The 16,965-nt window shown below is 43.5% G+C and overlaps 1 protein-coding gene across 1 annotated transcript; it reads left to right on the forward strand.

Moving 5' to 3' along the window:
* Nucleotides 1-298: 298 nt before the first annotated feature.
* On the forward strand, nt 299-16,037 carry LOC122401732 (obg-like ATPase 1). The gene is made up of 11 exons (XM_043404064.1): nt 299-381; nt 2,249-2,430; nt 8,337-8,397; nt 10,032-10,159; nt 10,521-10,696; nt 13,050-13,127; nt 13,204-13,301; nt 13,441-13,581; nt 15,014-15,110; nt 15,249-15,371; nt 15,446-16,037. The coding sequence occupies exons 2-11, from the start codon at nt 2,250-2,252 to the stop codon at nt 15,554-15,556; spliced, it is 1,194 nt and encodes a 397-aa protein (XP_043259999.1). The 5' UTR covers nt 299-381; nt 2,249; the 3' UTR covers nt 15,557-16,037.
* Nucleotides 16,038-16,965: the final 928 nt, after the last annotated feature.

Raw genomic sequence — 16,965 nt, forward strand, 5'->3', positions numbered from 1 at the left:
CTTGCCTGCGGACGGACGACTTCGCCGGGACGCAATCATTGGAATCAACCGGAGCCTCGTTTTACGGAGATTATAGAGCTACGTGTACCGAAACACCGAAACGAAATAACCAAAACGAAACATTAATTTTGAAACGCGTCCAAGTATTTATTGATTTTATACATAGTTTAGGTTACATCATGCCGTTGTCACTTTGTTCCTCTATCGGCTGTTTTTTTCAATGAATTTAAACGCGACACGGTTTCTCCGACGGTAAAGTAGCTGTCTGTTTCCAAGCCGGAGGCCGGTCGAACGCGTGACGTCACTGTGGTGCTGTGTTCTTTTCCGTGCCACGCATTGTACAGTGATATTTACTTCGTCAAAGTATCAACGATATAAAAGGTATTTAAACAAACTTCAGTCATCGATATATTTGTGTAGCGAGTGAGTACTATTCGATTGTCATAGATGTTACTGTGATTTTCATAGAAGGCAGGTAACGTAGATGCATGCAAATATTGTACGACGCCAGTCGCGATGTTACGAGAGTATACACAGAGCGTACATACGAGCTTGCGCCCGTTGCGACAACATCGACGAATAAAAAACGCGTAATTGTTAATGTTAGCAATCCCCGAGCAGCTTTGATTCTTCGAAAAAGTGAGGTTAAGTTTCAGTGTGCAGCTACGCGTGTTTCGAGAACCGAGTGTTACGAGGCAGCACTGTGCAACGCGGCCGTAACCCGAAGCGTCCTCGACGGCCTGTGCTCGCACTAATGATACGCAGATCGTTCAAACCTTATAAACTTGCGCTCGATTTTTTATGTAAATACTTAATCGGCGGTTCGATTGCTCTCGAGCGTATAGTCTCGCATAAACGGTATCGAACACGAGCGATCGATTCGCAGAACGCGAACCGCGGCAGCGAATCAGGTTCCGCGAAGGGTTTTGGGAGGAGGGGGGGGTTGATGCCGCGGCGTCAAAGCGACTCTCGACCGAGTCTCGAGTAGCATCGCGGACGGGTCTCTCTCCTCTTCTCCTCCATTATCGTAATTTTCAAATTTCCTGGGGACCGCGATGAAGAATGACGAGAGGTGCCGGCAGTTTCGCGTTAAACCGTCCCGAAGACTTAGATAGCTCGGAATGAAGGAAAGAGAGGAAGGCCTGGGCGATGGTTAAGAAAAGGAACGGAAAAAGGGAGGGAACGATTGAAGGAGCTGAACGAGAAGAAAGGGGACGAAGAAGAACCGCGAAGTCGGTGGCGGATTGGCGGCCTGGGGCGCGGTTGCAGATTCCCGGCGTGATGCCGGTGATTCGCGGCTTTGGTGCCCAGTAATCGTCGGACCCCTCGCCCCAGCGTATTCCTCCTCCCTCGCATCTTTGCTCGGTGAATCCACCTCGGCCCTCTTCTCTCTCGAATTCGCTTCTCCGCACTTTCCTTCGGTCAGCTCCCCTCCACCTCTCCCGCTCTCCCTGCGCCTCCCGCGGGCGTCTCGTACCTGCTTCGTCCTTTGATATGGCGCGGGCCGTTGTACATTGGTGGACGAGAAGCAAGAAGGGGGGCAATCTCGCGGTAAATACAGCAATCGCTTGATGTGCCGTCCGCATTAATATAATTAGTCACCCCTAGCGCTCGAAAGCGACCCGATGCTCGAGAAGCCGACTCGGCTTGGTTCTGTTTCAACCATCACGAGGCCGGGGGCATTACACGTACACGCAAACCATGCTGGGACTCTTAAAGATTCCGAGGGTTGGAGGAACAAGGGCGTGGTCGATCCATGTTGGGTCATTTTCATTTCTATCCATGCAAACTGATATCCCCCTCCCATTCGTTTTTGCATGCTGCGCGTCAGTTTGCAGGCTGCGGACAAAGAGAGATCAGCGCCGTGGAACACCGTGTACCGGCGATGCCGTGAGGAGCTCGATCAGGGATGAGGAACCCGCAGCCTTTCAAGCTGTTCGATGCGGCCTATTGGCACGTTTTATCAATCGCGTATCGTCTACTTTTCATAAATCGTACATTTCAATCGATTGTAACAAACGTAAAAAAAGGAAACGTGGACTAAAAATAAAGAAAAAGATTGATTTGTAATAATCCAGTGCCAAAAGGTTCCCCATCCCTGAGTCAATCGCCTATCGATAACAACAAACGCGTGTACCAGAACTAGTTTTTAACCGACAGCGATAATTTAATACTTTTAAAACCGCGACGCGATAATAAAACCTGATTAGAGCAGGTTCGATAATAATGGATCTATGTTCTTCCCTAGAATGGCGCCAAAGAAAGTTGAGGAGCCTGAAAGGAAACCACTTATCGGCCGTGTGGGTACCAATTTAAAAGTTGGAATAGTAGGCATACCGAACGTAGGGAAATCAACTTTCTTCAACGTTCTCACCAAAAGCCAGGCAGCTGCTGAAAATTTCCCATTCTGCACCATCGATCCCAATGAAAATAAGTATCTACATTCATTACGCAATTTTGTTTATTTCTAACCATTTTTCTCTTGCCTTTGCCCTATAAATAGCGTATTTAATTTCATTCAATTCACTTAAAAAATACAGTAAATCTATCACCGTTTCGTGTATTCCAGTCAATTTACTTTTACACGAGTTCGAGAAACATCGTTACGAACTATTAACCTGTTTACTATTAATTGTCATTTGTTTGCAATTCTACCAAGACAGGTTACAGCGAACCTCGAAATAAGCTTTTTATTAATATTCAGCGATGTGCGACGGAACCTCGAGCCGCGAAAGGCGCGGCAGACGAAAGGACGATGGCGGCAAGTTTTACGCGAGCGCCTCGTTCATCATAAAAAAGAGTTTCTTTCCTTTCATCAAGGGATATCCTCGCAAAGAGTACGTTCCTACGCGGGCGAAACCTCATGGCTGCGTGTACCCGAAAGCAAACGCTTACTATGCTTTCCACGAAGATGCAAATCCGTTCGACAGATTCACCGCAAAGTGCCAATCGAGACAGTATAGGAACGTCCAACCCCATTTTGAATCTAACGAACAACCGTACGCGTCTCGCGATCCCTTTTGCGAGACCTCTGCGAAGCAAAAATACCTCGAAAGCAAACCAACGTGTTTCGCCATTTTTGGAAAACCGGATCTAAACACCATCGAGCTCGCGGCTATGATCGCCGACGCTTGGAATTGCGTTTTAATATCTCAATCGCAACTCGTGAAACAGGAGATCGAGCAAGGGACCGAGAAAGGTAAAATTATCGCGGACATTTTAAAGACAGGCGAATGCTTGGGCCCAGATATCATCATGAACTTGATAGAGAACAGGATCAATAAAAGGGACGTGCTTCACAGAGGTTACGTTGTGGAAGGTTTGCCGCTGATTCCAAACGAGATACTGGACTATTCATCCTATACAAGTAACCCGGACAGAGACTCGAACGATCGAAATTTCGCTCAGAATTACGCGAAATTTTTCGGGTCGTCGTTCGAAAGAATATGCGGCGCAACGATCGATCTTGAAGAAAGCCAACAAATTAAAATTTCGTCCGATGAACGAATCAAGAATACGACGTGCACGGTTAAACCCGATTACGAGAGTGTTATTTTCAATCAGGTCGAAGAAATATTCACAACGTGGCCTGTAAAGCCATCGATCATCGTCTACGCGATATGTCCGGATAAGGACGCGACGAGGAAGCGTGAACATTTTCGCATAAACGCAGCAACTGGTCGCGTCGTAGACACCAGCCACGCGGGGATGAGCAGAATTATCGATATGTCGTTCACCGACGATAGGAACGTTTCTTTCGAATTTTACCGGGAACTGATGAACAAGGAGCGTATTTTGGACGAACACCAAAGCAAGTATTTGTTAAAACGACTCGCCGACCGGAAATCGAACGTCGAGTCGCAATGCAAATTGTACAAACGCTTCGCGATACCCGCCATCGAGAAATGGATTCTGTTGCATAATCCGCAAAACGTAATACGCGTCGATGGTCGCGTGTCGATATTGCGAATGTTTCAAATCACGATTGCACGTTTGTGCACGTTGCCGGTTACAGGAGTGATTATCCCAAAGAGATTGATGGATCCTGTCGCGTTTAAGTACAGCGGCGAATCGCCAGCGACGTCCGATCCAATGAACGAATTCGAAGGTAAATCGAACGAAGAAGCGTTTCAGTATCTAACGAACAGAGAAACCGTTTCCCCTGTATATCCTTGGGGATTGTCGCCTTGGAACTTTCTTTGCCCGGTCGAATTAACCAGAGGAAGGACCGTGGAAGGGTTGTCGAAATACGCTGTAAGATTCATGAACTATATTTTCTTTCTGTCGTCGTTGGAGGCGACTGAACTGTTTATCGAGAATCCGAGAACCTTTTTAGTTCCGTTTTTGCCTCGACCGACGTGTAAAATCGTTGTGTTCGGGCCCAAGTATTCCGGTAAATCCGATTTATGTAAAACGTTAACGCGGATCTTTGGTGGCACGATAATAAGCGCGCACGAGGATGACGTTAATTCGTGCAGTCTCTTTGGTTCGTCCATTTGTGGCAACATAGAAGAGGATACCAATGCGATTATAAAAAATATACAAGATATATCGAAAGAGGAGATAGATGTAAATGTATGGAGAGACGGTGGTTACATCGTGGATGGCATGTGCCTTGACATCGATAACTGGAAAATGATCGTCGAGGATCAAAAGATCGTGTTCGAAGATGCGATTCTCTTGTTCGACGAGGAGCCGTACGAATATTTGTTGTCCAAATGGCGCAGCATTCACGACGTCGAACAGAAATCGCACGAGGAGCTGGAGGAAGGTACGGAATACATGGAAAATAGTATAAATATGAACGAAGACAACGAAGGGGAGGAAGAAGAAACTCAAGGACTGGCAGAATATATACGACACATTCAACAGTTTGAACTGGAGTGGGAGGAAATGAAGGAAACCGTGGCGAATGCTTGCAAAAATTTGGTTACTTGTAACCTCAGCAAAATCGATAATGTCTCCAAGTACGTGATCGAAAATATTAAAGATCGTTACAGGGATAAAGCTAGGATTATGAGCGACGAAGAAAAGGAAAGAGAAAAAGACATTGCAGAGTTCACAGCTATGACTGACAATACAGAAATCGTAGGGGAACAGGATGAACCGGAAGACGAAGGACGAACCATGGACTTGGACGTTAAAGAGGACAGTCGTCGGTTTGGTGACACTAATTACTATTGTCCCGTAGCCCTGTTAAAGTATAATACTTTCTGGAAAGGTAAAGAAGACTTCGCGGCCATCTTTATGAATAAAATTTATTTTCTCTCCAGCGCTACCGCTCTCGAGGAATTCCTACGCAGTCCACAGTCGTTGTCTCTTCCTTTTCAGAAACCTTTGTCTACTATTCCACCACTTCGCGTCAGCATCGTTGGTCCACCAGGAAGCGGAAAGAGTACGTTAGCCGATGCGATATCTCGAGAATATGGCTTGGTTCGCGTCGATTACTTCAACTGTTTCACCGCGTACACGAAGGACCGAGCAATGTTGCCACTCAGTCGCAGAGCGGTTCTGATTTCACTCGAGGATCTCTCGGAAGAGGTAGAATTGCCAGAAGATTTAAACGATATAAAATATATCACCGACGCCGCCACGGTGCAAACCTTCGTTCGACGCTACTGGAGAACAGGAGGTGTTCTTCCCAAACCAATGATTCGCGAGTGTTTATTGAGATTTTTCGAAGGACTTTATAATTTACACGGTATCGTGTTCGAGCAATTCCCCAGTTGTCCGGAGGACGTAGAGACTGCGCTGAAAACCTACGCTGTACCCGAGATAATAATACAACTCCGTTGCGGTAAAGACAAAGCGTACGAAAGGGTAATGCCCGAATTACTCGAGTCCTGGCAGGAAACGCTGGAAAAGAAAAAACGTGTCGAGTATTTGCGCTACGTAGAGGAACTCGATCGTTACGAGAAGGATAAAGAAACATGGATCGAGAAGATACTGAAGGAAACGATCGACGACTTCCGTATGGAACAAGGCGAGGAATTTTTATCTTCGGAAGAAGACGAGGAAGAACGTACGCTCGACGTCGATATCGATCCAGAAATAATAGAGAGCAAGCGGCTCGAACTCGAAGAAGCTTGGCGTGAAGAGAATCCTGAACCTGTACTTTTCACCGATTGGGAGAATTTCGAGACCGCGAAGCAAAGAATCGAGCGGGAGTTCGAAGAAATGTTCGACAACGATATCGAAATGATCGACGCTACGCGGAACGCGTTGGTGAACGAAACGATACCGTACGTGGTGCTCGATGGGGAACGGAGTTCGAAAGAGGTTCTTTTACAAGCTATGAAGATTCTCACGCCTTACGCTAATCGAGATATTTCTGTTCTAGAGAAAACGTACACGGTTGATCTGGAGACAGCCGGAATGCTCCTCGACTGCGGTTACTGTCTTCAAAGTTCGTTTGGACGCTGGTGTCCGGTGCAGTTGCACGAAAATAAAATTCCTCTGCAGATGTTTCTGCCGTCAGAGGCCCAGCAAGAGATTTATCCGGTGATACATCGTCAATTCGTTTACTTCCTCGGCGGCAAAGACGCTCGTTCCAGATTTTTGAAGAATCCGTTCAAATACCTCGAACAGGATTCTTGCTCGCCAGTCGTCCCGTTTCGACTTTCCATCATCGGCCCGCCGAAGTGTGGAAAAACGACGCTGGCGAATCGATTCGCAAAAAAATACGGCACCAAGGTGGTAACCAGAGGCGCGGCTCTGCGCCACGTTTTGAAACATTTACCCTGGACGGAGTCGACGGAACTGGCGGAATCTCGTCTTCGACAGGGTCACCTTGCTCCTGAAGAATCGTTGGCCAGCGCCGTCGAAACGTATTCCATCGATCCTCGATCGACCTCCCAGGGTTTCGTGCTGGACGGTTTTCCCGCGAATCGCAAAGAGTACGAAGAACTAACGTTCCGTGGCAGTCAACCGACGATCGTGCTCGATCTCAAAGCGCATCTGGCGTTTTGTTTGAACTGTTCGTCGCGGGACACCGACGAGACGGAGAGACCGCTAAAACTAAATTTTTCTGACACATTTTTGGCGCATCGTTACGCAAACTGGAACGTCGACCAAGAGAAATATCGCGACTGGTTGAAGAAATTCACGCAGAACGTGATCGAAGTCGACGCCACCAAAAGTATGTGGCATATATGGACGCGAGCCGATCGAGAGGTGTGTTCGAGATACGAACGCATCAGATTGTATTTTCGCGAAAGCGATTACGACAAATGTCACGATTTAACGTTTATGAACGTTTCGCCCTACGAGTTTAAACAACGACAAAGTCGATTCGAATCGTACTGTCCTCTCTGTTTGTTTTATAAGAATATTATGAAGACGTCGGGACCTCCGCCGGATCATCGAGGAATGGTTCAATTCAGGGAACATTTCTATTGGATCTGTCCTCAACACACGAACGATTTCGTTCGAGATCCACAAAAGCATCTTCCACCGATAAATACGGCACAATTGCCGGAAGATCGTCCTCGTATTTTGACGGAAACGGTCGACGTGCAACACCCCTGTTGGGCTACGCGTCTGCGAATCAAAGGCTTCTGTTTGGTCACCTACGTCGAGAATCTACCGAATCGTAAACTCGTATCTGGAAAACCGAGCATAGGCGTTTTGTATAAGGACAAGGCGTACCTGTTTTGCACGGTGGAATGTCGCGACAAATTTCTAGAGCGTTGCGAGGAATACGCGAACGTCGATGTTAAATTTCTGTACACGCTACCGGCGATCGACGTGAAACATTTACCTCAGCTCGGTTTCTTGGAGCAAACGGTCGCGAAGGTAATAGTCGAAGCCGTAAATCAGGTCAGCGTAATTCGTCCGAAACTGCCGGGCTTGACGCCCTCCGTTACCGCTGCAATTTACATTGGCGTGTACTTGAAAACTCGAAACGTCTCCTGTGCCTTGAAAGAAATCGAGATCTACGAGACGGCTCGCAGTAAAATTTTCAAGCGCGATAAGATTATAAAAGTAGCGACTCGCGCCATAAAGAAGAAACGCAACCCTTTCTTAAAAGTTCCTGTACATCTGGATTGCAGCGACGACAGATCGCATAGAATCAGTAAACACTTGTCCATGTTGGGCAGCGTCTATCCTCATCAGTCGGTTTTTATTACGTTCCGACGGACATCGCCGACGCAAACTTTCCAGGATCCGAGCGACGACGAGTCGGATAATTGAATGATATTTAAAATGTGACAAGACTTGTATCTCGATCTAATAAACGAACGTTTACGTAATCGATGAATCTATAATTATTGAAAAACTTAATTGCAATATTTATCTCGGCCCAAAGTCTAACTGTTCTTCTTGTTTTCCAGCACGTCGCGTGCCCGTACCCGACGCAAGGTTCGATTATCTGTGCGAATATTTCAAACCGGCTAGGTGAGTAGTAAATATTGTTCCGTAGCAACGATAAATAAACGGCTGGAACGCGTTACCGTATTACCGAAAGAAAGCAACGCGTCTATCTGGAAATGCACCCTCGCGACGGGGAAACGAGTTGGAATAACCATTGGCATTTCCATACTTCTTCGCTTTTATTTTCGCGAGCTAGGGACAAGGCAGGGAGGAAACGGTACGTGATCTGCAATGCAGATTGATCTAAATTCGTCTACGCGACACGGAGTCCATGTTGAACCGTCGACCGACTTTACATATCCCTTTTCTTCGCTTGCTTTGCAATGTCCCTTTAAGACAGTATTTCATAGTCGCTATTTTATTTTCCCCATCCGGAATTACATAGAGAAAATCGCGTGAAAACATAAGCGTGGACGACCTTCTTCCAGTTGAAAATAAATTTTGCGAAATAAACTATCGACGGTTATTTATTTTTAGAGGCAAGTCTTGAGTCAAAGTTCCATCATTTTATAATAAATCCCTACGTGCAACTAATACTACCGTCTTATAGTTTAAGAAAATTGCATGATTTCTTGTTTTAGAATTTACAGTGAAAAATTACACGTTCGCCCGTTTCCAACAAATTTTTGGAGGCCTCTTGCGCCGTTTCCTATTATGTCTATTATAATTAATATTTTCATACGAAATTTTTACGAAAAGTAGTTCGAGAAATGTTCTTTCGAAACCATTAAATATTTATTAGAAAGAGTTTCAACATTAGGCCCAAAAAATTCTTGAAAATTGCTTTTATTTCCAGCCGTTACAGTGGTTGCCCCCTTTAAATGGATTTAATTCTTTCGCGTTAAGACAAAAGTTTGCGGCTATGCGTGCCGTGGGATGCAATTAATCGGAGTCCCGAACGCGTATTCTAAGCTAGTCAAGTGGGATAATGGATGTTTCATTGAAACGCGTGGAAACCGGTATGCGTGCTGCGGTGTACGTCAGCGCGGGTAACTATCGATGAAAGTCATGTTTACCGTGTCGCGCGTCATCACGCTGGCTCGTTGACACGAAGAGATTGAACGTACAAAGCAGCAGAGTCACCGGAGGGTCGAAAAGCCAAAGCGCGTATACGTTCGATCGAGGGGAAAAAAATAGTCTTCGACGCTCGCAACGAGCAACAAAAGAACGAAATAAACGGGGAATAATTATAAAATGGAGGTCTGATAGGAGTTTAGTTTACTCTGGGACGCGTGCTCGTTGACAATTCCGGTAATTCCGAGGGATTAAAATGCGAAACGACGGTAGATCAAAGAGCATCTCTGTTCGTTCTGGCCTCCCACGACCCAACGCTCCGGAACACTCGTGCCAACGACATTGCACGGTCCGACTACCGGCACGTGTCGGATGATTCAACAATGCCTAATGAAAGCCACCTAACGCGGCGTTCCCCTTCTTCTTGTTCATTTCACCAACGTGCTTCTCTTCAAAGGCTAATTGTTTAATGAGGCTACTCGCATTAGCATTTAAATACAGCTCGTTGTCGCTGCGACACCCTCGTCTCGATTCTAGACGCGTGCACTGCGAATGCAAGGATTACGTGTACATAAACGATTCCTTCTTTCGCGCCCGTACGAACGATTCGTAACGCGAAACGTTTCCTTTCCGCGTGTTTCCAGCAAAGTTCCAGCCTTCTTGAACGTGGTGGACATCGCCGGGCTGGTTAAAGGCGCCGCCGAGGGACAAGGATTGGGAAACAGTTTCCTCTCGCACATCAACGCTTGCGACGGCATTTTCCATCTCTGTCGTAAGTAGTTTCGATGCACGCGTCTGTAGTTTTCCCGATGGGTAAACAGTCGCTTATCTCTCGCGCGTATAAACGTTATTGTTCGGGACAAACGACCACTGATAAAAATCAATTACTTTAAGGGGTAACGTTGCCCGTCGATGAGATCGAAAGATTAGTTTGTCGCTATGTTTACTTCTTCCGTGTACTGCACGAGCAATTACGAATACCTACTTATCTCTACAACACGCACGCGTTAGTTTGCTAGCACCAGGGGCGCGCGTTTATTGCTTTCGTTAACCGTTTTCCCGGAACCGCGCCGATTCTCATCGATCGTATCTTTAAAACGCTAGTTAATACACTGTTTTTCAACCGGCTGCAGGAGCGTTCGACGACGACGACGTAACCCACATAGAGGGAGACGTGAATCCCGTGAGGGATCTCGAGATCATCAGCGAGGAACTGCGGCTGAAGGACATCGAGTTCTTGAACGTGCATCTCGAGAAATTGGAAAAGCTCGTCGTTCGCGGAAACGATAAAAAACTCAAGCCGGAATATGTAAGTAATAGTTTTGTATTTCAAATGCAATACTCTCGCAACGCGATTGTGATCCATCGCGATCCTCACGATCTGCCCTCCATTATCGTGCATCGTATGAAAGCATGCACTTGTAATTGCGACTGAATTCTCGAATGCGAAGCATCGATGCCGTCACTTGCGAACGATGCATGGAATGATCGAAAAGATTCCTAAAAAATCTCATTATAGACAATTACGCCATAACGAAAATTTTACACTTCACACTATCAAAAATTACAGTTGCTACTAACCAGATTCGAAGTACAGTAAAATATACATTAAACATACTCGGAACTGAGGCAATACTGGAAAATCAAATATGACGGATAGTTGAACTATACTTACATATAAAATGATAAAAACGGGGAATATAATCACAGACGTGGTATACGAGTAGATCTTACATCCAATGTATTTTTTCGGCAGAAAATGATCACAGAAAATGAAATTACAGAAACATTTCTGGCCATACATCATATTTTCGGTAAAGAATTTTTTTCTCGAAAGTGCGTAGGAATTCGAGGGTATGTCTATTCACCAAAAATGATTGTAATTTACCTCCCTAGACAAAAATAATTTTTTTAGAACGATTTGATATTTTTTTTTTTTGTCGAAAAATTTAAGTACCTCTGTTGATTTTTCTTAAAAATTCGTTTTTGATTTTTAATAATTCTGTTTGACGCTCCATAGAAAAGTTGTCTAATACCTTTTTGCAGGTACCCATGGGTTTTACTTCAGATAAAAATGTCATTGATTCACTATTGTACAGGGTGTTCGGACAACCCTGGAAAAAATTTTAATGGGAGATTCTAGAGGCCAAAATAAGACGAAAATCAAGAATATCAATTTCTTGACTGAGGCTTCGTTAAAAAGTTATTAACAATTAAATTAAAAAATTTCAAATCGTTCTGGAAAAATTATTTTCGGTTGCGGGGGTCAAACATAATTATTTTTGGTGATTAGACATACCCCCGAAATCCTACCCACTTTCTAGAAAAAAATTTGAGGTGTGAAATTTTTCGACGGAGATAACAAATTTCAAATCGTTTTGGAAAAAATTATTTTCGATTGCGGGGGTCGATTACAATCATTTTTGGTCATTACACATATCCCCCAAATCCTACGCATTTTCGAGAAAAAAATTCCTTACCTAAAATCTAATTAGCTGCCTACATTTTTCGACGGAAAAAAAAAATTTCAAATCGTTCTGGAAAAATTATTTCATGTTGCGTGGGTCAATTATAATCATTTTTGGTCATTACACATATCCCCCAAATCCTACGCATTTTCGAGAAAAAAATTCCTTACCTAAAATCTAATTAGCTGCCTAAATTTTTCGACGGAAAAAAATATTTCAAATCGTTCTGGAAAAATTATTTCATGTTGCGTGGGTCAATTATAATCATTTTTGGTCATTACACATATCACTGAAATCCTATGCATTTTCGATAAAAAAATTCCTTACCGAAAATCTAATTAGCTGCCTAAATTCGACGAAAAAAAATTTCAAATCGTTCTGGAAAAAATTATGTTAAGTTACGGGGGTCAATTATAATCATTTTTGGTGAATAGATATACCCCCGAAATCCTACCCACTTTCTAGAAAAAAATTCGAGGTGTGAAATTTTCGATGGAAAAAAAAATTTCTGCACCTGTGGAGTTACTTTGCTTTGAAAAAGAAAACTATATTCTAGGAAAACTCAAAACGATGTTACGTAGTGATCAATTTCGCGAATGCAGTGTATATCGTTGAAAATAGATCGTGTTTGGCAAAAATCGATCTTGGCTAAGAACGTTTGATCAGCATTTATTGAATCGAGCCAAGTGGGTTCGTTTGGTTGTACTATTTTCCTCGAGGCGCGAGGGAAACTGTTGTAAATGCGAGCATATTACGTAACCTGGACGAAATCACCGAGAAAATTGGGAGGAAGAGGGAAAGAGAGCGGTACATTGGTTCCTAGAACGAATCAATCGAGTTACCCTCTTTCCGTGGATTGACCCACGGCAATTTCCGATCTCTCCCTCGTTCTAGACTTTGCAATTTGCTAAAACTTTTCGAGAGTTCGAAGTTGGCTCTTCGTCCTCTCGGCTAAACTAATGGAGCGACGTTTCGCGAGTGTGCACAGTCCTCTAATCACGGTACGATCACGGAATCATTCCACTCAACGGCGCGTACTCGTGCGGTTAAATACTAAACGGAACGTTGGTTTCTTCTGATTGGTAGTAAAGTAAATTTGCATATTGGGAATGTTTGGGGGAGGAGGGGAGGGGGTGAAAGAACGAAATTCACCGACGTTGCAACGTAAGTGCATAAAAGTTTCTTTCTGCATAGGACACGCTGTTGAAAGTGAGAGGCGTAATGGTGGACGAAAAAAGGCACATCCGGTTCGCCGATTGGAGTGCCACCGACGTAAGTTTACTATGCTCGTGTTCATAGATTTGTTCGTGTTTTGAGAATCAGCTGTAAAGCGTGATGCTTGTTGCAGATCGAAGTTCTCAACAAATATTTGTTCCTCACGTCGAAGCCCGTTATTTACTTAGTTAATCTCTCTGAAAAGGATTATATACGTAAAAAGAACAAATGGTATGTACGCGCGGGAAATTAATATTTTAAATATTCTAATTCTTTTAATGTACTTATATCGTATTCGTATAATCTTTTTAGAATGTTTAACATTGTTCGGCGTTTTAAATCTAATTCTGTGTTTCGGTGTGATATCCAGGTTAATCAAAATAAAGGAATGGGTCGATAAGAACGACCCCGGAGCTGTTTTGATCCCTTTTAGCGGCGCTTTCGAGAACAAGCTCGTCGACATGAACGAAGCCGAACGGTCTAAATATTTGGAAGAACAGAAAGCTACGAGGTACTGTTCATAATTCGTAACGTACGGTTACTGGCGATCAAATTAGAACCACGTGCAAGATTTTTTAATTATAACGCTGTGTCCATAAATAGCAAATTGTCTGTTTAAATTTGTATTACACAATCACGTGTACACAACGATTAATATATTGTAACTATGGAAGACTGTACGAACCAGATTACTTAGAAGAACTGTTTATACCAGATTACACGGCACAGCGTGAATTTGGCGTCCTAAAATAGGAGCTAGAATAGCATAATTTGAGAGATTCGAATCGTATCCAATTACGGAATACTAGCCGTAAAAAGTTGCAAGGAAGGTAAACGATCGTTCGTAAAATTCGTGACGCCAGCCCTACGAAAGTCAGGTTCCCACATTTAACTATTCACCGAGTTATCTACTAACGGTAATAATAATGAAGGGTTCTCAGTCCAAGCGTCTAGACTCGACCCACTCTCATGTAGGACGACCAATAAAAACTGCGGCATCTTTGGCGTGGCGCATTATATTTTTACGGACGGCTATTCAAATTCTTGTAAAATTGCATAAAAACCCCTCCTGCCCTTCCGGGCACACCGGTATAACTAGGGGATGAGTGGAAACGAGGACCAACCGGTTCAGTTGGCTAGTAGGTCATTCGTGAACAAGACCAATTTATCCTGCGTACAGCGAGCTCGCTCGAGTTTATGCTCGTTTTAAATATCTGCGTCGTCTGTAAGTCCGAATCTACGTAGCGACGATTGTTTAAAAGCGAAAGCACCCGTTTGGGGTACCGTTCGATCGGAAACGACGTAGGAAATATTAAATCGCGCACACCAATAACGTCCATGATCTCAGGCGAATGGTTAGAGATCGAAATTCTTCGGTAAACTCTCTCGATCCCTCGAAACGATCGCATAAGATTGGCTCGCTCGGTAATCACAGGGGACAAACGAAAGATCTCTAGATACCGCGATTTTATTTCGTGACCGCAGATAACTTAGACGTCGAACCTGGTCTCGGACAGAGTCAGAGTGATAAAATTGTGGTATTAAGTCGTTCAGCTTTATGTGTATTCTCTGAAGTCCCGAAGTCCGTCAGGATCCACGGAACAGGATGGCTTCCCTTCGTGTACCCTGTCATTAGACGATATTCGGTTCGAGACAATCATATTCCGCAGTCCTGTTTCCGACCACCCCTTTTTTTTCAACCGAGAATCCACCTTTTTCTTTTCGTTTCTAATACACCGTACTAAAGAACTCGCGACCAATTTATTTTTCTATCTCGTGGGGCATGGTCTGTGTACATCGTCATTAACCGGGAAGCTCGTTTAATTTGCATCTTGCACGATTATCAAGCAACAAGGAAACTCGGTGATAGGCGCCTGCAAATTGATTACAACTGAATTTTTAGTTTAATTATGATTACAAATAACGCACGGTCTCGCTTTCAGCGCACTCGACAAGATCATCATTCAAGGATACAAAGCACTGCAGTTGCAATACTTCTTCACGGCAGGGCACGATGAAGTCAAAGCATGGACGATTCAGGTAAATAAAAACGAACGTCATAGGCAGAAAAATAACATTACATAATACATGAAAACAACAGCCAAAGACCAAAATTCAAAAAGAAAATAAATAAAAAATTTCCTCGTGTGTTTATTCGTATGTTTGATGATATTTCAGAAAGGTACGAAAGCACCCCAAGCTGCTGGAAAGATTCACACGGACTTCGAGAAAGGATTCATTATGGCCGAAGTCATGAAGTACGACGACTTTAAAAACGAAGGATCGGAAGCGGCAGTGAAGGTGATAGTTACAGTAATATCGATGCTCTGTTAATTTTTTTATATGATTGTTACTTTTGCCTTTTCATTCGACAGGCTGCTGGAAAGTATAGACAACAGGGGCGTAACTACGTTGTCGAAGACGGGGATATCATCTTTTTCAAGTTTAACGCTGGCGCTGGACTAAAAGACGCGAAGAAAAAGTGATGGCACGCGTTGCTCATGTTGTTGCTCGTTCATTTGTACATCAACATGATCCTCATGTTTTGTTGCACACGTGACACACGTATGAAACGACCAAAATCGCTTACCAATATCCCTTGACGTGATTTTTTTTTTTACATTATCACCGAACGATACGTGCCACTGTCGATCACGATAGCAACAGTTTTATAGCAACACTTGATACCCGAGTAACTATTTTTACATGCTTTATTACACCATAGAATCAAGGAGATCCTTTCTTCCCGCGACTTGAATAATTTATCGCAGTTTTCTATCGTATCGATGTTGGCAACTATCGTTGGAATAATCACAGCATTTGTTTCGTGTTACATAACGAAACGGAATGATAAAAAGTTATGTTTCAAAGTTATTAGGTGTAAATAAATAATAGTGGCTTTGTAATACAATATCCTGCTTCTGTTGCTCTTGGTTACCAGTGAAAAAAAAAAAGGGTAATGTAAAAGAAGAGATCGGTAACTTGTGTTCTTAAATGTTTCTTTGTATGTTTTCCATATTTATTCTATAAATACATTTACTTAGAAGTGAATAATAAATTCAATCACCACTTACTATTAATAAAACTAACACGCTTGAAATGTTACACGCTACCGTGTGTGCTAAAACCACTAATATTTTGCGAATTTATATACCAATTCATCAATCACGAAGTCCCATTAAACGATAGGTTTATTTTGTACCTTGTTTATGATGTGGTAGGCAGTCGAGACTCGAAATCGTATGGCAGTTGACTCACGTTTGCCTTCTTTCTCAAATCCCCGAAGCTCGTGTACACGTGGCTGTGCATTAGTTAAATATTTGAACAGTTTCCTCCGAGCACCGGTCTAATAACACTGCGTTAACCCTCCGGCAAGCGCGCCTTTTTTCGTATTCCGTACATGCGGCGTTGATATTATGAAATTTTAACTTTTGGGTCAAATAGATAGAAAAACTTTCAAATAAGGAATAGAAAAAGGTCTGAAGTCGATCTGATCACAGGAAAAAGAGTTTTTGACAAAAGATTGAGCCGCGAAACTAACGGACGCGCCCGCCGGAGGATTAACCACTCTCTAAAGATGGCGCCACGTACGCCACTTTTGTGGCGGCACAGTTTCAAATCATGGAATACCTGTGGCGGCACAGTGGACGTTCATTTGAAAACCTTTATGTTTTGTTCCCTCAGCAACCGTTTGTTACACATTCCTTACACAGTTTTCGAGCAGTTAAGGTTTGTTTATTGTTAAATCCTCTAGTAGCAGAGTAACGCAACATTTTAGACCGTCAAACACATTCATCGTGGAGCGGAAAATGTGTTTTAGTAAAAATCCACGATTTTTGAAACGCTATAATTAAGGCAGGCGAGAAGAATAATATCTACATGGATTTTTTTCTTG

The sequence above is a fragment of the Colletes gigas genome, unplaced genomic scaffold, assembly GCF_013123115.1.
Source record: "Colletes gigas isolate AHSC1104 unplaced genomic scaffold, ASM1312311v1 Colletes_gigas_Sc00027, whole genome shotgun sequence".
Classification (NCBI taxonomy): domain Eukaryota; kingdom Metazoa; phylum Arthropoda; class Insecta; order Hymenoptera; family Colletidae; genus Colletes; species Colletes gigas.